Source organism: Larus michahellis, chromosome 3, assembly GCF_964199755.1.
Source record: "Larus michahellis chromosome 3, bLarMic1.1, whole genome shotgun sequence".
Taxonomy (NCBI): Eukaryota; Metazoa; Chordata; class Aves; order Charadriiformes; family Laridae; genus Larus; species Larus michahellis.
Window position 1 is genome coordinate 131,584,179 of NC_133898.1, and position 24,015 is coordinate 131,608,193.

The 24,015-nt window shown below is 46.7% G+C and overlaps 1 protein-coding gene across 19 annotated transcripts in view; it reads left to right on the top strand.

Annotated features, from left to right (window-relative positions):
• DTNB (dystrobrevin beta) overlaps positions 1–24,015 on the top strand; it is a 227,938-nt gene that overhangs the window by 47,292 nt on the left and 156,631 nt on the right. For 18 of the 19 annotated variants that reach the window (XM_074582278.1, XM_074582279.1, XM_074582274.1 and 15 more), the window contains one exon: positions 16,345–16,511. The exons of the other annotated variant lie outside the window; for it this stretch is intronic. In XM_074582278.1, coding sequence (XP_074438379.1) covers positions 16,345–16,511 — 167 coding nt within the window. The remainder of the gene's footprint in view (positions 1–16,344; positions 16,512–24,015) is intronic. 19 annotated transcript variants of the gene reach the window in all.

Here is a 24,015-nt window from a genome sequence, read left to right on the forward strand (position 1 = left end):
TCATGTTATCATCCTTCACAACCCCTGCCCTACGGGTTGTTACCTCTTCTTCCGCTTAACGCGTCTGTAGTCATTTCAAGGTGTAGAGACTTCTTCCTTTTAAGATGCAGGTAGATAAACCCCAGACTCTGGTTTTTCCCTGTCTGTTTACAGGCAGAGCTTGGCAGGCTGTCTCCAGCTAACTTTTCGTGATTTGTATTCCATCCTCTGTTTCTTGACATTTCTTCCTGTGCCATGGCTAAGTACTGCTGTGATTCTGATGTGCTGTATCTTGGCATTTGTTTCATTGTCTTCTCGTGATCCTTTCGCCAAGCGTATCTGGTTGTGAATTTAATCTGCATTTGTTCAGCACGGAGGAAAACTGGAGCCGAGATGCTCAATGGGCCTGTTCTTTATTGCAGCAGAAGAGAAGGTGCATTTCCCAATTGCTCTATATGTTTACAGACGTTTCCTGTCAGTCTCATTAAAAAAAGCCCACATTTTTTTAAAAAAGTTTTGAGGGGAGCAATTTCATGGAGACAAATCTTATGGGAAAGCTTACAAAATGGCGGGGAGGTTGATCCAGTTAAAATACTGGGTAAACTGCAGTACTGCGGTGTCTTTCCCGTCCTCGTCTGACAGGTTGCACCAGTAGAAGGGCAGCAGCGACCTCTTGCTTTCTGCCTCTTCCTTTATCCTCTTATCCTTATAAACCTGTACTTCCAGAAAAGCACACAGCGGGGAATAAATACGGTAAGGAAGCAGGCAGTAGCAATGTTTACATGAGTTACAGGTCAGGATTGAATAGCACAGAGCTTAGGTAAGGGTAAAATGTTTAAACATCATGTTTGGGCAGAAGTGAAATGGTGGAAAGATCTGGAGATAATCCATAGTTGGGTCTTATTTTCTGCTTGGAAGTACCTGGAGGAAATTAGTAGATACCCAGGATAGTAATCCTCGTAGATTAGCGCATGCATTCCTGTATTACCGGACAGCCTCTGCTGCCCGCACTGCGCTGTGGCTGCTCGAGGATATGCACATCCCGGTCTCACCATCTTCACTGGCACCAGTTGCACGAGCATCCCTTTTTCTGGCACTTTGTTCCAAGCAGCCAGAGATTCTCCCCATCCATCCGACCTGCTAGTCGGTCCCCAGATTTTATCCTATGTTACACGTAGGAGTCTTGTTACACGTAGGTTTCGCATTCAGATAACGTGATAGGATAATTTTTAACGTTTGTGGCATTAAAATTGTTTCTCATTCTGATCAGCCTCGTCTACAGCTGCCTCCCAAGCTGCTTGCTGAGCTGTGTTACCATCGATAATTTGTGCCAGTGTTCTTGCCCTCTAAGTTACTACTTTTTTTTTTTTTTCTTAGAAAAATAAAGTGGGATTTTTGCTCCCGAGTCGGGAGCAGTTCCTCTGCTCACAAGTGCCGCATAGCAATGGTTGTGGCTGATGTCCAGGGGGATGTGGGGAGCCAGAGCCGGCTCAGCAGCCGGCGCACATCGGGTCAGGGTTAGTCCCTGCGCTAAAAGGAGTTCAGGGAGGTTTGGTGTTGGGCCTGGCCATGGGAAAGTAAAAATAGCAAATGGGAAGGATGGGGACAGTAGAAGGAATGAGCCTGGGATTACTGGGACATGTGGCGGGAAAAGAAATGTTGAGGGAAGACACGGCTCTGGTTACGGATGTGCCCGTGAGGAAAACGCAAGCCAGACGCTTTTATAGTTTAAAGTCTGGGACAGGACATATGCGAGAGTTCATTGTCGCTGTGGATATTCATTGAATATCTCCTATCAAATGGTCATTTTCAATCTTTAAAAAGCAGGGGATGGAAGATGTGAAGCTTTTGCTGACTATGGCTACTGCTGTGGAGTCTGTGACTAAATTATTCGGAAGTTACTATGTAAGGGTTGTGCCTGTTTTAGTATCTGCATGTATTAGAAAACCATAAATTTTGTTGAAAGGTATGCTTGTAGGAGGTTACAGGAATGCCTATCTCCTTTCAATTGAAAATTTTCCAGAAGATAGGCAAAAACATCTCCCTGTGTCGACCTTAGAGCTGAAATCTGAGGCACTGGGTTCCCAGACAAAATACTGGGGTTGTTTCCTCCACGATTGGTCAAGTTTTCAATTTTTAGCGATGTAAGGAGGAGGGTTAGCAAAACCTCCACCTTGGACTTCTGAAAGGTGGACTTTGGCTTGTTCAGGACACTGGTTGAGAGAGTCCCTTGGGAGACAGTCCTGAAGGGCAAAGGCATCCAGGAAGGCTGGACGCTCTTCAAGAAGGAAATCTTAAAGGCCCAGGAGCAGGCTGTCCCCAGGTGTCGCAAGTCTAAAGGGCGGGGAAAATGGCCAGTCTGGATGAATAAGGAACTTCTGATGGGACTTAGGAATAAAAGGAGGGTTTACCACCTTTGGAAGAAGGGAGAGGCAACTCAGGAGGAGTACAGAGATCTCGTTAGGTTATTCAGAGAGAAAATTAGGAAGGCAAAAGCCCAGCTGGAGCTCAACTTGGCCACTAACATTAAGGACAACAAAAAAAGCTTTTATAAATACATCAACAGAAAGAGAGCCAGGGAGAATCTCCATGCCTTACTGTACGCGGGGGGGAAAGTTGCAACCAAGGACAAGGAGAAGGCTGAGATACTGAATGCCTTCTTTGCCTCCGTCTTCAATAGTCACACCAGCTATCCCCAGGGTGCTCAGCCTCCTGAGCTGGAAGATAAGGATGGAGAGCAGAACAACCCACCCATAATCCAGGAGGAAGCAGTCAATGATCTGCTTCTGCACCTAGACGTACGTAAGTCTATGGGGCCAGATGGGATTCACCCAAGAGTACTCAGGGAGCTGGCGGGAGAGCTCACCAAGCCTCTCTCCATCATTTATCAACAATCTTGGTCAACAGGGCAGGTGCCAGATGACTGGAAGGTGGCTAATGTGATGCCCATCTACAAGAAGGGTCGGAAGGAGGATCCGGGGAACTACAGGCCTGTCAGCCTGACCTCGGTACCAGGGAAGATCATGGAGAGGATCATCTTGAGTGAGCTCTCATGGCAAGTGCAGGGCAGCCAAGGGATCAGGGCCAGCCAGCATGGGTTTAGGAAGGGGAGGTCCTGCCTAACCAACCTGATCTCTTTCTATGACCATGTGACCTGCCTTCTGGATGTGGGGAAGGCTGTGGACATTGTCTATCTGGACTTTGGTAAGGCCTTTGACACCGGCCCCCGCAGCATTCTCCTGGGGAAGCTGGCGAATCATGGCATAGACAAGTGTACTCTTTGCTGGGTTAAAAACTGGCTGGATGGCCGTGCCCAGAGAGTCGTGATCAATGGGGTGAAATCCTCTTGGCGGCCGGTCACCAGTGGTGTCCCTCAGGGCTCAGTTTTGGGGCCGGTTTTTTTTAATATCTTTATCGATGATCTGGATGAGGGGATTGCGTGCACCCTCAGTAAGTTTGCAGATGACACCAAACTAGGTGGGAGCGTTGATCTGCTGGAGTGTAGGAAGGCTCTACAGAGGGACCTGGACAGGCTGGGTCCATGGGCCAAGGCCAACTGTATGAGGTTTAATAAGGCCAAGTGCCGGGTCCTGCATGTCGGCCACAACAACCCCAAGCAACGCTACAGGCTTGGGGCAGAGTGGCTGGAAAGCTGCCCGGCAGAAAAGGACCTGGGGGTGCTGGTGGAGCCAGCTTAACACGAGCCAGCAGTGTGCCCAGGTGGCCAAGAAGGCCAACAGCATTCTGGCTTGTATCAGGAATAGCGTGGCCAGCAGGAGCAGGGACGTGATGGTGCCTCTGTACTGGGCACTGGTGAGGCCTCACCTCGAGTGCTGTGTTCAGGTCTGGGCCCCTCTGTACAAGAGGGACATTGAGGTGCTGGAGCGTGTCCAGAGGAGAGCGACCAGGCTGGTGAGGGGTCTGGAGACCAGGGCATCTGAGGAGAGGCTGAGGGAGCTGGGCATGTTGAGCTTGGAGAAGAGGAGGCTGAGGGGAGACCTCATTGCCCTCTACAACTCCCTGAAAGGAGGGTGGAGAGAGGTGGGGGTTGGCCTCTTCTCCCAGGGGAATAACGACAGGACCAGAGGAAATGGGCTGAAGCTGCGGCAGGGGAGGTTTAGGTTAGATATCAGGAGGAATTCCTTTACTGAAAGAGTGGTCAGGCACTGGAACAGCCTGCCCAGGGAGGGGGTTGAGCCACCATCCCTAGAGGTGTTTAAGGAACGTCTGGATGTGGCACTTCAGGGCATGCTCTAGTGGCAGAGATTGTAGGTTGTCTGGTTGGACTCGATGATCTCAAAGGTCCTTTCCAACCATGAATATTCTATGATTATTAAAAAAGCTTAAGTTTCAGACGCTGATTTGGGCCCTTAATGAGTTTGGTACGGTCAGCTTTCAAATGTCAAGCTACAGCTGGCACCGAGGTTTCAGCACTACACGATTTCTTAGTGACAGGTTCTCGCATCCAGCGTAAACTGGAATCAGGAGCGGTCTCAATAGGGAGAGGAGCTCTGACATCCACCCCGCGGCCAGCTTTGCTCGGGCTGCTGCCGAGACCTCTCTGGCGGACGAACCTCTGTTGTGTTGTGATCTGGCGCTAGAACGCGTGAGAACTGTGCAGCCCTCCCACCTTTACCAGTGCAAATTATAAAGGCGGATCCTTCAGGTTCAGAGGCAAACTTGGACGAAAGGACAGCTCGTTACGAACAACCTCCCTGCTCAAGGTAAACTTCACTTTCTGGCGTTACACAAGGGTTTTTTATTTTTGTTTTCACTGCAGATGCTCTACTAGAGGTGCTGAACTGTTTCTTCAGAACAGTTTTGCAAGGCTGTAGTTGGGTATCCCAAGAGGTATAAGATGATTCTCCCAGTGCAGATTCACGAGTATGTGATTAAAAATAATTTTGCCTCTTTCCTCATGAGACTCGTAAAGTTCGGCACTGGGAAGTGCGGAGTCCAACGCCTGGGAAGGAATAACCCCATGCGCCAGTGCACAGCGGGGGCTGACTGCCTGGAAAACAGTTGGGCAGAAAAGGACTTGGGGCTCCTGGCAGACGCCAAGTCGAACGTCATCTCGAAGCAGAAAAGGCCAGCAGTGTGCTGGGCTGCATTAGGAAGAGCATAGCCGGCGGGTCGAGGGAGATGGTTGCTGCCCTCTGCTCAGCGCTGGCGAGACCAGATCTGGAATAGTGTCCAGTGCTGGGCTCTCCAGTACAAGGGAGACGTGGACTTACTGGAGTTTGTCCAGTGAAGGGCCACAAAGCTGATTAAGGGACTGCAGGACGTGTGGCACGAGGGCAGGCTGAGGGAGGGGACACTGCTGAGCCCCAAGAGGAGAAGGCTCGGGGGACCTTATCAATATGTGCAAATAAAACTGGTGGGAAGCAGTAAAGAAGACACCGCTCCAGTCTTCTCAGCGACCTGGCGGGACAATGGCCCGAGCAGCAGCCGGGGATGACCCTGCTTTGAGCAGGTCTGTAGAGGTCCCTTCCAGCCTCAGCCGTTCATGATTTTGTGATTCTCAGTGTGATTGCAACGCAAATCCCATGAAATCATTCCCTGAAGTTCTCCTCCTCCACCACCAGTCTGTAAAGAATGTTTATCTGGTAAAAACGGGCTCAGTCCCTAAAGATCCGTCCTTTAAGTCTGTGTTTTGCTACTGCTACCTTGGACACGTTGCCGTGTAGTGTTCTGGAGACTTGTTCTGGAGCCAGTTGTTGATTTCCACCACAAATTAGTTTCCTCTGGATTGCAGCTCGTCAGAGCACAGTGCTTTTGTTCCCTAACCTTTCCTCCCAACCAGATGTTTGTCTCCTCCACAGCTTGTAAATATTCTCATTAATTACTCTGGCAATCACTGCTGAGTTACTTCAGAGGCACTTGAACACTTCGGTTGACACCTTTTTTAAAAAAAAAAATAAATAATCCTGCAATTTCCTTGGTTGTCTTTTCAACTCTGATATAAGCAAAAGGCAATTAAGCTCTGAACTGAGCTTGTTTTATTGGTGAAATAGCATTTACAGGTAAAATATCACATATTTTCTTTCTCGAGGCATCAAATAAACTCCGTGGATTGCCAGTATTGATCTAAACGAACAGGCCAGCACGTTATTTTGGAGAGGCGTCATCTCAATTTGCATGCTAATTCACAGCATAATAGCAGTATGCTTTTGTGCCGGCGTTCTGATCTCTTTAGTTCTGCTTTTGTAGGAACAGGATCCTTTGTAAATACAAGAGGAAGAAGTCTTCAGGCTGGTTTTTTTTCCTCTCCCTTTTATAACAAAGGGAAAATATAGAAAAGAATATCTGGCTTTTAAACTTGCCATGGCTGTTATCTTAAGCTTACGTTAATGTTTGTAGAGATACTTTGCTCGCTCACAGGTTCTCTAGGGCAAGGATTGTACCTTACCTGAAACACAACAGTTTACAAAACCCAAACGTGTGTGACGGGGAGAATGCGGTTCCTGTTCAGGAGTTCCCAATTCAAAAATGTTCATTAACATTTGTAATTGTTCTTCGGTCAGGTGTTATAACTCAGGCTTTGGACACCTTCTGTGACAAATAAATCTTTTACTTTCCCAGAAGATCAAAATAATTTCAACAATTTCTGAGTGCGATTGAGAATTTCTGCCTTTCCTAAAATGGCAAAGTTGGTGTTTAGCAGCTGCGAAGCCGCCTCACCTGGGGGCAGCCTTTTACTTCTCACAAGGACAGACAGAGCCTCGCACTGACATTCCCTTTTGGCTTTCCTTGGAAAAAAAGGGAAAAAAGAAAAACAAAATCGCCTTCAAAACCCCCACAGAACTGTGGTGATGATGCCATTTTTATTTTTTGCCTCTTTCACATTTCTTGAAAGGATGAAGGGGGTTTCCTCAGAAGTTATCACAGACTGGTTTGGGTGGGAAGGGACCTTCAAAGCCCCCCCAGTGGCACCCCCTGCCCTGGGCAGGGACACCTCCCACCAGACCAGGTTGCTCCAAGCCCCGGCCAACCTGGCCTTGAACCCCTCCAGGGATGGGGCAGCCACAGCTTCTCTGGGCAGCCTGGGCCGGGGGCTCTCCACCCCCCCAGGGCCCCCCAGCGCTTCCAGAGGGGCAGGTCAGTGCCTGGGCAGGATTTTCAGTCTCTGGCTGGGTTGCGTTGCCATTTCTCTGCCTTTCCTGAAGCACAGGGGAAACTTTCTTTCCAGAAGCAGAATTGCCTTATTTTCACATTTTTCTTTCTTTCTGTGCTTCCCCGGGTTTCTGTGAATTCTAGCTTCCAGTAAGAAATGTAATATACGTTTACAGACACTCAGAATTATTTTAGAATTCTCCTGAATTCGTGCTTTCGATTCAGTCTCTGCTTTGCCGCTCGGAATGTGTTGCTGACATCCATAGGGAAACTACCCTCCCTTTGTCCTTACTGTGATTTTGAGACAATGTGTTTATGATTACTCGGGAGCCAACATTTTTTTTCAGTTTTTGCTGTAGGGAATCTGGACATTTTCGTGGAGATCTGCATTGTCCTTGGCTTGTTAGTAGGTAAACAAAAGGCTTAATAAGAAAAATGTAGCATTAAAATCTCCTGTACCAGCAGTAGGTGATTTCTTGCACTGCCCGAATTGTAGGTTGTCATTAAGGAAGACTCTTCTGATTGTGAACCTGATCCTTAAAGACCAGTTGTAAACTATTTAGATTCTCTGTTGATTGCTTTAAAGAAAGGGAAAGGAGCTACAAACTGCTGTAGACATCACCACTCTGATTAGGAAGACTGGTGCCCTCTCGGAGGCACAGAGGCACTTGTAGGAGCGAAAAACATCTGGAAGCATGTTCAAAAGGAGGGCTCTGCAGAGGTATTTCAGTCCGTGCTGCCCTGGTGCGTTAGTTCCTGGCTGTGATGGCTGGGGGAGCGTAAGGCGCTAATTCTGTGTAGCATTTTTACAGAGTACGGGAAGATAAGAAGCTGCTACTCAGCAGTCTTTACACAACTCAGGCTGGGTCTTGTGATACACTCACTCGTGTTTTCCATGCCCTGGTCAGAGCCATCATCTGACTTGGCACCATGGAGCCTCTCAGTGTTCCATGAGTTTTTAAGCCCATCATTTCTTTTCTGGATACAAATTCTGCAATGCGCTTCCATCTTTTCTGTTTTGCTGGTCCCTAAGCTTTCCAGTGGAACATAGATTATTTGAAAAGGTTAGTTCCACCTAAACACGAGGAGGAAGTTCTTTGCTGTGAGGGTGGCAGAGCCCTGGCACAGGCTGCCCAGAGAGGTGGGGGAGTCTCCGTCTCTGGAGACATTCCAACCCCGCCTGGACGCGTTCCTGTGCCACCTGCTCTGGGTGACCCTGTTCTGGCAGGGGGTTGGACTAGATGATCTCCAGAGGGCCCTTCCAACCCTATGGTTCTATGATTCTACGCGCTGCTGTGGTTGAATTCTGTGAAATTCTGAGAATTTCTGTGAAATTCTCTTTCCGCTCATTTGAATAGTTTCCATGGGAAAATACGAAAGTTGAAACCTGGAGCTTGGGATATATGTTACGTACCAGACATGATTTCTGTGGTAAAGCAGCCTGCCAGGTTGCTTCCTTCATCATGACCTGCTGATGCCATGGGCATAGTCCGTCAGCCCCAGGTGGTCCATGGATCACAGGCTGTAAAGCAGCGTTCCACTGCACTGATGGAGCAGAATGTGTTTAGTCCCAGAGACCAGTTTTGTTTAGAGATTTGGCAGCAGAATGCAGGGCCAGAGAGTAGTTGGGTGTGTTCACAACTCTTAGTTAGACCAAGGAGATCAGGTTCCTGCTTTCGTCGACAGGAAAGTAGAGATTCCTGCTCTAACCTGCCACCTAAGCAGGCCGCCATTCCTTGGTTTGTAGCTAAGGATGGTGATCTCCTGGAAGAATTCTGTTTCCGCTCATTTGAATAGTTTCCATGGGAAAATACGAAAGTTGAAACCTGGAGCTTGGGATATATGTTATGTACCAGACATGATTTCTGTGGTAAAATTACATACAGCTTTAAAAGGAACGCAGTATTTGGAGTATTTGGCTTTATTTGGCTTTTGTGGTATGTATTGCTCAATTAAGCAGATTTATCTCATAGCTGACACTATCACGTGTATTTTACATTGGAGTAATAGAATTTAGAAGCGGTGGATGTACACATCCATATGGCTGGCCTCTCTCCACTGGGACAAAACGAGATCTTGTAGCAGTATGTCCTGTGTACAGATGTAGCTAATAGTGCCACGTGTAAAAGAATACTGTCATAGAGGTTTGCGTTTATAGTCATGGCAAGTTCTTCAAAGCAGTTCTCCTCCAACATTAATTTTGTTTTAGCCAGAGTTTTGAACACTGGATTTACACTTTACACACCAGGAGGCCATGCTGCCATACAGAGAGACCTGGACAGGCTGGAGATTTGGGCAGAGAGGAACCTTATGAAATTCAACAAGGGCACGTGTAGGGTGCTGCACCTGGGGAGGAATAACCCCCTGCACCAGGACAGGTTGGGGGTGACCTGCTGGAGAGCAGCTCGGTGGAAAGAGACCTGGGAGTCCTGGTGGACAATGGGATGGCCATGAGCCAGCAATGTGCCCTTGTGGCCAAGAAGGCCAATGGCATCCTGGGGGCATCAAGAAGAGCGTGGCCAGCAGGTGGAGGGAGGTCATCCTCCCCCTCTGCTCTGCCCTGGGCAGGCCACAGCTGAAGCGCTGGGGCCAGTTCTGGGCTCCCCGGTTCCAGAAGGACAGGGAACTGCTGGGGAGGGGACAGCAAAGGGCTACCAAGATCATGAGGGGACTTGGAACGTCTCTCTGATGAAGAAAGGCTGAAGGATTTGAGTCTCTTCAGTCTGGAAAAAAGACGACTGAGGGGGGACCTTATCAACGCTTGTAAATACTGAAAGGGTGGGTGTCAGGAGGATGGGGCCAGGCTCTTCTCAGTGGTACCTGGGGACAGGACAAGGCGTAATGGGCACAAACTTAGGCATAGGAAGTTCCATCTCAACATGAGGAGGAACTTCTTTGCTGTGAGGGTGGCAGAGCCCTGGCACAGGCTGCCCCGAGAGGTGGGGGAGTCTCCGTCTCTGGAGACATTCCAACCCCGCCTGGACACGTTCCTGTGCCACCTGCTCTGGGTGACCCTGCTCTGGCCGGGGGTTGGACGGGATGATCTCCAGAGGGCCCTTCCAACCCTATGATTCTATGATTTTTTCCAGGTCTTCCTTGAAACGTTTTTATGTGAAAAAATGTTGATGTATTACATCTTGGAACAGGTTGCCCAGAGAGGTGGTGGAGGTGCCATCCCTGGAGACATCCAAGGCCAGGCTGGATGAGGCTCTGAGCAACCTGATCTACTTGAAGATGTCCCTGCTCACTGCAGGGGGTTGGACTAGCTGGCCTTTAAAGGTCCCTCCAACCCAACACATTCTATGATCTTCATCATGCTTCAGCTTTCTACTTTTATCATCTCCTCTTTGGTTTCTTTTATTGCATTTTGCAACTGTCACTTTTTCATTTGCCTTTAACTGGTAGTTTTTTAATGTCTTTGGGAATTTCTCCTACACAATTTACTGAAGATTCTGCTCTTTTCCTCTACTTAGTTTTATCTCCATTTGGCTACTGATCCCACTCTTCCTATGGAAATCCTCAGTCACCTGTGAGCAGACAAGGTGGGTCTGCTGCTCAGTTCCACACCAGTCTCTGGTCATTCACTCCTGCATCTCTTGCCACTCTCATGTGTCTTTAAAATTAGGGTACTCTGAAACAACATGTGGATCCAAAATATGGATATCCACAATTTTCTTCTGAAACTCTTCTTCATTATTTCATGGTAGCAATCTGTCATTTATATTACTATCCTATTTTAGAAGCCCTAATCCTGTGCCTCCATGGAAGGGCGTTGTTCAGACAGAGCAGAGGCTCGTTTTGGGCATCGGCTGTCAAAATATGAGTACACAGGGCACTACATGGAGATTTCAAGACAAGGAGGAATATCGGATTTGGGGTTTGCAACGCAAAAATTGGTGGTGGAGTGACGATACCTCCATTTGGGTGGGAAACAGCAATAAGGGATTTTGACCGGCACAGCTTCTCTGGAAATGTGAGAGGCAGAGGGGTTTCTGCAGCTCAGAACTGAAGGAGAGGGACATCAGCCGGGGAGCGTGCGTTCAGTAAGCTGAGAGACAAAAGGAACTGGGAGATAGAGAAGAAAAGATGATCAATTTTTTTTTTGTCTTTGGAGTCTGAAAATCTAAATTGTGTGAGTATTTTGATGTTGGAGAGCAAGGGGAACAGACGGAAGATAATAATAAAGAAGGAATGGCCATGAGGAGTCTGAGGTAAATCACGAGATGGCACAAGATCTTTGAATAAATTAGGGGTTTGTAGAAGAAAGCAAATGAGAAATATCTGTGTGACAGAGGAGGGAAGAACGGGAAGAGGAGGAAGGATTCACAATCTTCCACTTCTCATTTGGAATAATTTCCAGGCGTGCTGGGGGAGGTTAGTTTGGTGATGAGATTTCGTTGGAGGACACTGCAGCGCGGGGGCCTGAGCAGTTAGTGATGCTGGGGTGGGTCAGATGGGATGAGAGGCAGAAGGATGTGTCCCACAGGGGCAGAACACTTGGGAGGGAACTGAAGTAGAGTGACAGTCACTGGCTTTATCAGTTGAAAAAAAAGAAAGGAAATAAAAAAACTTGCTGAATCATAGAATCTTCATGGTTGGAAAGGACCTTTGAGATCATCGAGTCCAACCATACACACATACACACAAAAAAAAACCCAAACCCCTACAGTCTCTGCCACTAGAGCATGCCCTGAAGTGCCACATCCAGACATTCCTTAAACACCTCTAGGGATGGTGACTCAACCCCCTCCCTGGGCAGGCTGTTCCAGTGCCTGACCACTCTTTCAGTAAAGGAATTCCTCCTGATATCTAACCTAAACCTCCCCTGCCGCAGCTTCAGCCCATTTCCTCTGGTCCTGTCATTATTCCCCTGGGAGAAGAGGCCAACCCCCACCTCTCTCCACCCTCCTTTCAGGGAGTTGTAGAGGGCAATGAGGTCTCCCCTCAGCCTCCTCTTCTCCAAGCTCAACATGCCCAGCTCCCTCAGCCTCTCCTCAGATGCCCTGGTCTCCAGACCCCTCACCAGCCTGGTCGCTCTCCTCTGGACACGCTCCAGCACCTCAATGTCCCTCTTGTACAGAGGGGCCCAGACCTGAACACAGCACTCGAGGTGAGGCCTCAGAAAAAAGAGGAAAAGCCAGCCATGAGAATTGGGTTCATGGTCCCATCTCTCTAGCTGCATCCTTCTCCTGCCCTTCCAGGAAAGGAAGAGTAGGAAGGAGAGGGGGAAAAGGGATTGGGACATGAGGTGAACTCTGACAGTCCATAGGCAGGAGGGGACATGGTGGTTCGAGTGGGACCAGGCTGGACAGGGCTTGGAGCGACCTGGGCTGGTGCGAGGTGTCCCTCCTCAGGGCAGGGGGTGGCACTGGGTGGGCCTTAAGGTCCCTTCCAACCTGAACCATGCGATGATCTGATGACTTGGAGTTGGGCACGTCAATAATGGGAAAACCGTTTTCAATTGACTACTTCATGGCAACTTCAGTCTAGTTGGATTTATGCAGACGGGAGTGTGGAAAGCGATCTGAACAGGAGAGAAGAGCAATAAAGCGTGCAACACCGTATTTTATGGCATTCAGAAATGAACAAATAATATCTACATTTGATCGTGACATAACACCTGCCAGTAAGGCAGGGCGGGCGAGACAGCGGGTTGGTACTGGGAGGAAGCATGCTGTTCTGCTCATTTATTTGTTTCCCCGTCAGCTAAACATTGGCACTTTCAGAAAAAGAAAAAAACAACCAACCAAAAAAACCCCAACCCAACCAACCAAAGCAAACAAAAAAACCCACAAAGCAAAGGCCACAAACACACCAAAAAGTGCACCCCACCTCTTTGCTTTCTATCCAGATGGCCAAATACCTTGCTCATGATCTACTCATCTCTGATGGTGATACCGCTCATTTTTAGAGCATGCTTTTTGCCGTACATTGAGTGCCGTCGCCATTATTATTTTGCGTCATGTTTTATTTTATCAGAATGTTGTTATTGATTTCCTAAATGAAGCATATCAATTTCAAGGTTTTGATTCTTTGGTTGAGGACTCTGTAGCGCTTTTGTCCCCTTTTCTTCAGTAGCAATCTCTTCTGAGTGCGTGGAGTTGGAGAAGATAAGAGATGTTTTTGCAGAGGAGGGGCAGGCGAGGCAGGATGAAGTGGTCCACAGGGGCAGGCAGAACCTGCTGCCATCGCTGGTACCAGTTACTGCCTTTCCTTCAGACAATTCCTCCTCCTGGAGACACCCAAGGCCAGGCTGGATGAGGCTCTGAGCCATCTGATCTAGTTGAAGATGTCTCTGCTCACTGCAGGGGGCTGGACGCGATGGCCTTTAGAGGTCCCTTCCAACCCCACACATTCCATGATTCAGGTACTCACCTAAGGCTCTGGCTTGGCAGGAGACACGGGCAGGAGGGATACTGGGAGACTGCGGGAGGGGGTGCAAAAAAAAAAAAAGCTTTGGGAACCTGTGACTTCATCCATCTCTCTTTCCAAAGGCAAACTCGAGTGTGTATAAACGTTCTTGAAAGATTTGCCTCGCTGCTTCTTAAAATCCTCTGTCAAAATGTTTCCACACCTCCTTGGACTTGAAGCTGGGGTGCGATCACAGTTTAAATATTCCTAGGGTGAGAAAGTTTGGGGTTTTTTTCCTAATATTCTAGCATAAGGTTTTTCTTATTGCAGTTTAAACCCATAAGTACCTGGTTTTTGGCCCCTGGCTCTGGAGAATGTATTGCTATTTTTGTACGTACCTCTTGCATGTTTGACGTTACCTTCTCGCAGTCTGCTCCAAGCTGAGATGTCTACTAGCTGTTGTTCAGACAAGTCTATTGCTTTCTCCTGGACATATCATTAACTCACATCTTCCTTGAAATGTGACGCCCCAAATCGGACATTTTTGATGATTGTTCAATCTGTTTATGAAAAATATTAACCAGTGCGTGACCTGGAATAAAGGTGACTTTGCTCATTAGATCTTTCCATTTTGACAATTAACTGCTCTCTGGTCTTTTTCCAATGAGATTCACATCCAGGTTACAGTTCTTTCGTCTCGTGCATTTCCCCCTGTCATGAGAATGTCACAGGAGACCAATTTTGTAAGAAGTACTGAAGTAAAATGAAAAATTGATGACATTTGATGCCTGTTTCCTATTTTCAAGGTCAATTACTCTGTCGCGGAAAGACATTAGGTTGACTTGGCAAATGTTTTCCACGGCTCATTTTTCTGTTGTTCTCCAGGTGCTTACAGTACTTTGCTTTATTATTTGTTCCAGGATGTATTCTACAAGTTAAAATAACATGAGAAGTCAGTAGTTACGTCTGTGTAATTCCGCACCCTTTTACGGATCATAATTACAATTCTTGTAATGTCCCTTTTAAATCCCCTGCTAGTTTTCTCTTGTTCTGTTCTGACTTTGTCTCTGAATATATGAGTTATTCTTTTAACCCTTATTAATAATTTGTCCCGGTTTTTGCTTCTGTAGGCTTCCTTTTGAATTCTAAGTTATTGAGGAACTCTTAATTTCAGGCGCGTTGGTCTTTTACTACAGGCTGCTCTTTCCTCTGCACTGAGGTAGTTTGTGCTTGTTTCTTTAGCATCATTTCTTTAAGGAACTGACAGTTCTTCTAACTCAGTTTTCCTGTTGAATTGTTTCTTCCTGTAGCTTACCTACTCATGAGTTTGATGAAATGTGCTGCGCTGAAGTCATTTCTCTCGCCTCCGCTTCCGAAAAGTCACAAAACCACTCTGTTGGCGTGTTAACTTAAGGTCACTTGGCATCTTTTTCAACCAGTTCATTTCTACTGTTTGGTACAAGTCTAAAGTCTTTCTTTTCATTGCTTTCTACACCTCTTGTATTAAACAAAAATAAAAAATATCACCAGTTCCTCTACAGTCCACTCCCAGGGGGCGTTTGTATATCGAAATCACCTACCACCATCAAGTCCTTGCTTTATACAGTGTCGCCACGTGCTGCAATAAAGCGTCATCTGCCTGATCACCTTGGCATAATTACCCATGGCATTCCTGACCAGGTCAGTGCTCAAGTTGTCTTTGCTTTAGTTGTTACTCGTGCGTTTTCAGCAGTTTTGGTGTACGCGCCCGCTCTGGAGGTACGGGGCACTGCGTAACTGGCCAGACCTTCCCGCAGAAGCCGCATCTCTCTGCAGTAACTTCACTGCCCTGTGCGGAATTGCACAAGTCTCAGTTGGAGCGCTAAGTCACAATTTTTATCACAGATGAAAACTTCAGACTCTTTCTAATTATTTCTCTCGCATCTTTCAGTGGTTTATAATAGACATATCTAGGAACTTCAGCTGACTGGTCAGTGAGCTGCTCTTTTTTCCTGTGGTCTTCTCCATGGCACAGTTATTTATGCCCGCAATCACTTACGCTCTGACCCGCAGCAACGCTAAACCATTTGCTCCTGTAATTCACCTTCATCCTTCCATTCTATTTCCTCGCCTCACCTTTTGAGATGCGTTTGACGTAGTAGGATATTTCCTTTACCTCATTCTCACCTTCCTCTTGTGTTTATTCTACAGACTTATCTTTTAGATGGAGCGAGTCTGTGACTGTTTGTTCGTGGGTAGAAGAAGAGGGAAGAAGGATTTATCTATTTATTTTTTAGGCAGCTCCCGATGGTGACTCTGCATGTCACACCCTGTTTGATTTTCCAGTTCTCATGATGTTAACATTTAGAGGGGCCTTGGGGATTTCCTCAGTGTAAGCTGGAGAGGTACAAGAGGCAGCTCGCAGTCGGGGGAGAGCGAGGGAAGGTCCTTGGCGAGAGGTGCTTCAGAGCAGAAGCTCCTTGTGGTGCCCTGAATTTGCCTCTTCTGTGAAGAGCTCTCAGCTGACTCCAGGGCAGGGATCTCCTTGGGCAGAAGCTATCCTGCGTGAATATAGCCGTTCTGCCCTCCCTGCCCACTCATGCGTATGCTCAGTGTTGTTGGACTTTCGTGGAGACTTTGGGGTCTGAGTGGATCTGAGGAGGGAGAAATCTGAAGAAGAAATATTGAACTTGTCAGACGGAACTGCTGCGTTGTCATCGACTTAAATTTGCACTTAATCTTACTGAAATTACCTGCCCTGCACTCAAAATCCGTGACCTGTCCAGAATAACAAGTTGGTTTAGTGGTTAAGAACTTGGGGTGGGGGTTGGAAGCTCCAATGAGATTTGTTGGTTGATGTTTTCCTAAAGTCTGCTTATTACTGTTTTGGTTTTTTTCCCCTCTTTCCCCATCTCCACCAAGTCTTCCATCCCGTGGAATGTTCGTATTGCCGGTGTGAGAGCATGATGGGGTTCCGGTACCGATGCCAGCAGTGCCACAACTACCAGCTCTGCCAAAACTGTTTTTGGCGTGGCCATGCAAATGGTCCTCATAGCAACCAGCATCAGATGAAGGAGCATTCCTCTTGGGTAACTCACCTTTGTTTGTCGTGCTGAAACAACCACCTCTGTACTAATGTGTTCTGAAAGTTACAGTTTTTATAGTAGAACCGCACAGCAGGACTTTTAAAGGTTTTCAAATAGCAAAAGCATATACGAAGGTGTACTGTACTGGTTTTATTACAAGTCATGTTGTTAGTTTGCCGATGGTTGTCATTGTGTTCGGTGCTGTTTAAAGCACACAAGACAGCACAGTCCGCCTCAAGCCTTAACACGTGTGTTTCCTTCCCCTCTGCCCATCAGTCCCACTTTTCTTATGTTTTCCTCTCTTCTAGCTTAGAAAGACTTAAAGCTGGCAATACCTCCCTGGAAAGGTAAACCAGCTGGCATGAACGCTGTGCTGAGCAATGGATCTATCTTTAAAGATAGTAGTTCTTTAAGAGAAAGATTTCGTATTGTCATTGTCCTGACAATTGTAAATATACGCCCTGAAAACTCTTAACTAAAAAGCCTTAAAGAAATTATGAGAAATAACACTCGGTTGGATGACTGTATGATAATCACATCTCAAGAAATAATAGATAATTTTAGATAAAAAAACCTATTTTATGGCAAAAGATTAAGCCCAACCTTTTACTTATTCAAAGCGAAGTTCAAATGATAATTGGATCATAATTAGTAATTATCTTCGTGAGGAAGAGTCATTATAGCATTACTGTTTAATTTGGAAAATTGGGGTTTAATACCATTCAGTAGTTGGAAGGCGAAGACAGGAAAATTCAACCTTAAATATTGTCCTTTTTTAACCATGTGGGTAATAAACTTCTGGAATGCTTAATCCGAACTGCCAGTAGATTATTATCCCCGTAAGTATATCTAAATCCAGTCTGCATCCTTTAATATAAAGACGTTACTAAATAGTAGCTCTGACTCTAACGGGGCTGTTTTCTCCTGAAGTCTCCGAGCTGTGAGTCGGGTCAGACGGACTCTGCCCTGTTCTAGGACCCATCTTGGTTCGGTGTTCACTTCTGAGCCATTTGGTTCTTACTAGAACAAGCTGATTTTAAGATGTAATGTGGATTGGAGGAGTGGGAAGCTGTAGAAATGGAAAAGGAGGCTATTCGGGCTATTGCTCTTCTGGTAAACACAACACTGTACTTGTCGCGTGGTCTGAGCCGCGGCACCGTCGGAGCGATCCCCGGTTTTAGCAGTGCCCAAACGGTGCTCTCCCAAGAAGCTCCAAAGGGAAGGGTAGGAGCTGACACAGGCGAGGAACCATGAGAAACCAGAGGAACCACGTCTACTAGACGCTTTGCAGAGCAAGAATGCAGATTATCTGGCCCCAGGACCAGGCCCTGGAACCGTTTCCTTCCACGCCCTTCACGTAGAAGAGGGAATTGGACGTACAGAAGCAACGCTAAACAAAGCACGGACTGGAAGCAGAAGGTTACTGGAAACAGCGTTAGGAAACAGAGTTTTTACAGAATAAATGGAAAGAATGTATGAAAGAAAATAATGCTAGTTGGGAACCTTGAAAGAGACTAGATTTGAATATCTTACCTAATGAAAACATCGATACATCAAAACAATTGGCCCAGAAGGCTGTTGAAGGAATTTTAGCAGCAGCCAAGTTGGCTGCCTTGTACAGCGACAAGGTGTAACTCGTACTAGTAAGAAACTGCGGCAGGAGGTGAGACGAAAGGGACACTCCCAAAAGGTGTGCGCCCTTTGTAGGGGGTTTGTGCCGTACAGCTGCTGAGCTGTGCCTGGGCCGGAGCCAAAAGAATAAAGGCACAAAGGGAGAAGGGGATATTTACATTTCTTGTTCAGCATTGTCGGAATCCAAATCAAAGAAAGGTGAAATTAAGAGGGTAAAGGTTGTCTAAAGGTGAAGCAAAGACAAAAAATGGAAATCAAGGATGAAAATGGAGAAGTTTGAGGGATTTTGAGCTTGGGGCAGTGTGGCTGGAGAGCTGCCTGGTGGAAAAGGCCCTGGGGGTTCTAATTGACAAGTGGCTGAACATGAGCCAGCAGCGTGCCCAGGTGGCCAAGAGGGCCAATGGCATCCTGGCTTGTATTAGAAATGGTGTGACCAGCAGAAGGAGGGAGGTGATTGTCCCCCTGTACTCAGCACTGGTGAGGCCACACCTTGAGTATTGTGTCCAGTTCTGGGCACCTCAACACGAGAGAGATCTCGAGGTGCTGGAGCGAGGGCAGAGGAGGGCAACGAAGCTGGTGAAGGGCCTGGAGAATAAATCTGATGAGGAGCGATTGAAGGAGCTGGGACTGTTTAGTTTGAGGAAGAGGAGGCTGAGGGGAGACCTCATCACTCTCTACAACTACTTGAAAGGCCATTGTAGAGAGGTTGGTGCCGGTCTCTTCTCCCAGGTAATTAGCGATAGAACAAGAGGGAATGGGTTCAAGCTGCAGCAGGGGAGGTTTAGGCTGGACATTAGGAACAAATTCTTCCCAGAAAGAGTGGTCAGACACTGGAATAGGCTGCCCAGGGAGGTGGTGGAGTCACCATCCCTGGATGTGTTTAAGGGTCGTTTAGATGTGGTGTTGGGGGATCTGGTGTAGGGGAGAACTCTGTAGAGTGGGGTTGATGGTTGGGCTCGATGATCCCAAGGGTCTTTTCCAACCTGAATGATTCCATGATTTCAGTACGCAATAAGGCAATCATAAGGAGCATTTCTGTTCCTGTAGTTTAAAGTAATAGTTCTGGCTCTAGCAACTTATGTCTGAGCCTTTTTAGCCATTTCCTGTTTTTTTTAAGCAACAAAGTATTTTTAAATGGACTAAAAAATTCAGGGATATATAAAATACTACTCCAGACTGGGTCGTCTCCTGTCAACTGAGCATGGAAGAGGGATCTCTTGAGAGAGAGGTCTTTTACATATTTTTTCTTTTAATCTTTTGTAACTTTTGCAAGTCTTGTGTGTTGATTGTATGAAAATTGAAAATTGAGTCTTTCTTAATTTAAAAAAAAACATCCCATAGTTTTGGATGCGGCCTGTATTGCTCGTTCAATGAGAGACAGTGCCATCCACGTCGGGGGATCTCAAGTGTCTTCTTCACATCAGTCTTCAGGAGGACACTTCTGCCTTCACCTGCCGGGTGACCAGTACTGCTGGTGCAGGGACAAAGCTGGACCTCAAAAACATGAAGAACATCTGGCAAAGGGAATTAATTTAAAGCTGTCTGTTCTGGGTCACGTACATTTTCAGAAAAGATGCAGTTGAGTACAGAAAACTGCGAAGTTCTCAGGTGGGACCAAGCAGCCCCAAAGTTCCATGGAGGATCCGTGGCTGGGGAGCAGTTCTGCAGAGGACGGGCTGGGGAATGCGGTCGCTTCTGACCTGAACATGCATCAGCAATGCCAGAACGTTGTGGAAACGCTGTACTGGAGTCTAGGAAGGACGACGAGACTGCAAAATGTGCATCGCAACGCTTTCGTCCTACTCGGCGCCAGCGCAGCTTCAGCTGGACCAGCACGACCTACTTACGTGTGTACTCAGCAATCACGTCTTGATTCCTGCTGACCAGATCCACAGCGCTTAGCTGGTACTCTGATGCAATAAAAAAAGAAATTTATTTTTCCTGGGCTTTCAATCCAGCCAGGTCTAGTTCAGGCTTGTATGGCGTATTTTCAGAGTTTTGGAGCCCTGAGACCCACAATAAGCATTAATAGTAAGTATTTTCAGAAGGTTCTTTTTCCTGAAATTCTAAAGTGCCTTTGATAATTTTTTGATACTATAAATCACATAGTATTTTGATTTTATGTCTGTGTATATATATAAACATATATATTACGATAGGGATTTTTTTATATATATATATATATATATGTAAGTTCATGTAGAAACCTTTATTTGAAAGAGATTTTGCTGCATGAACATGCTGCTTGTTGGGGCCTGTTTGGGGGGGAGAAAAAAACTTCAAACACTTTCCAAATTATTCCTTCTGGCCTATTTCAATTTTTTTTTTTTTATTAAATAGCCTTAAACAGTGATTCATTTAGTTATGTACACGCAGCAGAACTGAAAATCAAATTGCTCATTTTGAAAGCCTGTAGATTAGTCACTGTTCATTCTGTTTGTTTATTTTTTTTAGTCTGCTAAACTTTAGCAGTCGCTGTCATCTATACATTTCAGGTGAAATGTTAAAATAGCCAAGTTTCCCTAAAGGCTCATGCCCTAGGGAATAATTTTTGATGGATTATTTTCAACTGTAGTTGAGTTAGAATGCGCTTCCTGCTATAAATAATGGAATGTTTGTTATTTATAACCGCGCCGAACATGGTGGCTTTGGAGTAGGTCTCAACAAACGCAGCACATGTTTAGTCGTTTCTATAGTGATAATATCTATGGCTTCCGCTGGGAAGTCGTTACGCTGGGTACTAATCGAATCGAAAACAAAAGACAGACCCTTTTATCTGCCCAGTTAAAGGCTGGCAATACTGTAAGTAGCTGTTAATAAGATTTTGCTCTCAGAATTACATCTCTCATATTTCTGGTTCATTTCATTTCCCATTTAGACTACCTTAAAGTTATTAAAAATTTTTGAACATGTTTTTGTTCAGCCCCCCCCCCCCCCCCAGAAACAAGCCGAAAGGGAACAGGGTAGTCAATAGCGTGCGCTGCATCCCTGTCACGTTGCTGTCCGTGTGTGGACTCCGCCGTGCCCTGGGCTCCTCTTCCCAGAGGAGAAGCCCCCTTCCCACCGCGGGTTTCCCAGCAGAGGGCACGCCGCCCTCGCACAGCGACTTCTCCCGTGTCCTGCGTGTGCGTGGCGCTCCCTCCGCTCACCCCGCTGCCTTCCTTCTGCTGAGCCCGCCGGGCTGCTCAGCACCGCTCGACGCTCGGAGGGGAGGGAGGGTTCTCTGTGCACTCACTTCCAGAACTATTTTTGCTTGTTTACCCATTTTCAGCGTAGAAGGGTGGTGATGCTGCCTCACTGCGTGTTCCTAGCCTGGGCAGTTTGTGCTATTACAGGAAATATCAGTAAAATGAGGCAGATCATAGAATCACGGAATGGTTTGGGTGGGAAGGGACCTTCAAAGGCCATCGAGTCCCACCCCCTGCCCTGGGCAGGGACACCTCCCACCAGCCCAGGTTGCTCCAAGCCCCGGCCAACCTGGCCTTGAACCCCTCCAGGGATGGGGCAGCCACAGCTTCTCTGGGCAACCTGGGCCAGGGGCTCACCCCCCTCACACCAAAGAATTTCTTCCCAATATCTCACCTAAATCTCCCCTCTTCCAGTGTAAAACCCTTTCCCTCGTCCTGTCGCTCCACTCCTTGATAAAGATATTGGAGGGGAGGGGGGAAAGAGAGAGAGAAATGGATAACTTTAAAACCTCAATTTTCAAACAAGTGTCCTTGCCAACAAGGCTTCAATTCATTTTTTTAATTACCTACAAATTTCTAAGCCCATTGTATCGAGTGTTTACAAGACCCTTTTGGTTGAGGTGGGTGTGATTATAAATAGGCAATTAGAAAAAGGTAGAAAGTTAACTTTTGGTAAGGTAGTTTGTAGTTTCCAGCTTTTTAATTCCACGGTGGAAGTAGTTTTGTTTTGTCTTAACAGTTGCAGCCTTTGCTAGAAGGCAGAGACAGGATCCACAACCCAGGAGGCTGGGGCTCCGGGAAGCCTCCCTTGAATGGTTGTTCCTAGTACTTAAAATGGCTTTTATTTATAAAATTTATTTATAGATTGTTGCATACATATGCAGGCATGGCTACATAAGTGGTATTTTGCTCATGCTGTATTTGTAAGTGAGTTGGATAGAAAGAGGATTGTTTATTAAATGAAAATGCAGAGTCCAGGACAGTCCTCGAGTGGTGTGTCAATGATACATTTACTGAAAGAACCCAACCCCGAGGGCTCGGTTCGCACCAGATTGTGAGTGGGGGTGAGTGTCCCAGGGAGAGGGATTCAATGGTTAATAGTGAAGGTATTTTAACCTCGCCTTGTGGCTACTCAAGTGGAATGTCAAACCACCTGAAGAGTGTACAGGGTAGAGCAGGGGCTTCTCCAGCCTTTTTGTTACAAAAGAGAACAAACATCCCAGCCTCTCGGAAGTATTTATTAGAAGGATTTATTGTACTTTTGGTTTGAGCTTTCTCTGGAACCTGGAGAAGCCAGATGTGCTTGCTGGTAGGTAGACGCCGTTTTGGATGGTGAAAACTGTGTTTGAGCACTGCCACTTGTGGAGCAGCCGCTGAGGAATGCGGCTCTGCAGGTTCCCGCGGAAAGACGGCTTTCATAATCGCCACCTCATCTGGTCTGACCTCCGGTTCTTGTTTGGTCGAAAAATTTATTAAAATGGATCATCTAGAAAGTGGTGGTGGGAGTGGTGTTCCAGAAAGAGCTGGGGATGTCTGGATTCACACATAATTCCGTAGTCCCCCCCGACTCTGAGCTTTGTAGGTGTTTCAGAAGATAAGAACCCAAAAACGTAAATGTCAAATAACCAGCTCCGAAGGAGGGGGATCCAGTGGGATGTCTAGTAACCGCATACTGGACTGTAACTACATAGAACCTTCATTGATTCCTTAAACACTTACGGTAACTGGTGGCAAATGCTTCTCACAAGTCTCATTATTCTGTGCATGACAAATAAGAAGCAGAAACCATTTCTTTTGAATATTTATTGGTAAATTGGGGAAAAAGGTAAGTATCCTCCACGGATAGGTCTAGATATGTAAAAGACTGAGAGAGTTTGCTGGAGAAGGAATCTCAGAAAGGCTGTAGAATTTAAAAAGATAGGATCATAGGATGTGTTGGGTTGGAAGGGACCTTTAAAGGTCGAGATTTGTCATGCTGAAGAGCAGGAGTTTTGCAAGAAGCGCTGCAGTTGTTCCTCGCTGATGCACTCAAAACTGCAAAGCGCTGCTGGCACCTACGTCTCATGAACCTTTGGGAATAATGCGGAGAAGAAACCTTTCGTGACCGCCTTGGCAGTAAAAGGGGAAAGAGAACGGCTATATGACTTAACAGTTTGGAGGAAAACCAAGCCCGTGAATACCTGGCTCCAGGAAAGTCTCTGAAGCCTCGTGTGCAGATAAAGAGCACTTAGTTGTGTGCGTGGCTTTTTTTGGCCCATCAGCCGCAGCTACGGCCAGGCTGATGTCGTGGGCACAGTGGTGCGAATCCCACTGAGTTACGTACGTGCCCGTTGGGAAGGAAACCAGGACGGCTTGGCATCTGGGCTTCCCCGAGAGCGTGGGGCTGGAGCCCGGGGCAGGCAGAGCCTTCTTGGCTGGTGTCTGTAGCAGAAGGAAATGTCGAAAGCCTCTGAAAGTAAAGGCACAGCAGACTCTTTTCCTGGCTAAAGGTGAAGATAAGTAAGACTGTAAATTGGTCTCTGGGATGCGTGAAACCTTTTTCAAAGTCTCAAATTCTTTATTACTTTTAACTACTAATTTGGAGTTGAAATTTATTAATACCGGGGATTTTACAGTAGCACATCCAAGTTCCAAACTAATTGAGATTCTGTTTTGACAGAAGTTACAGATACTTCATAAAACAGTGT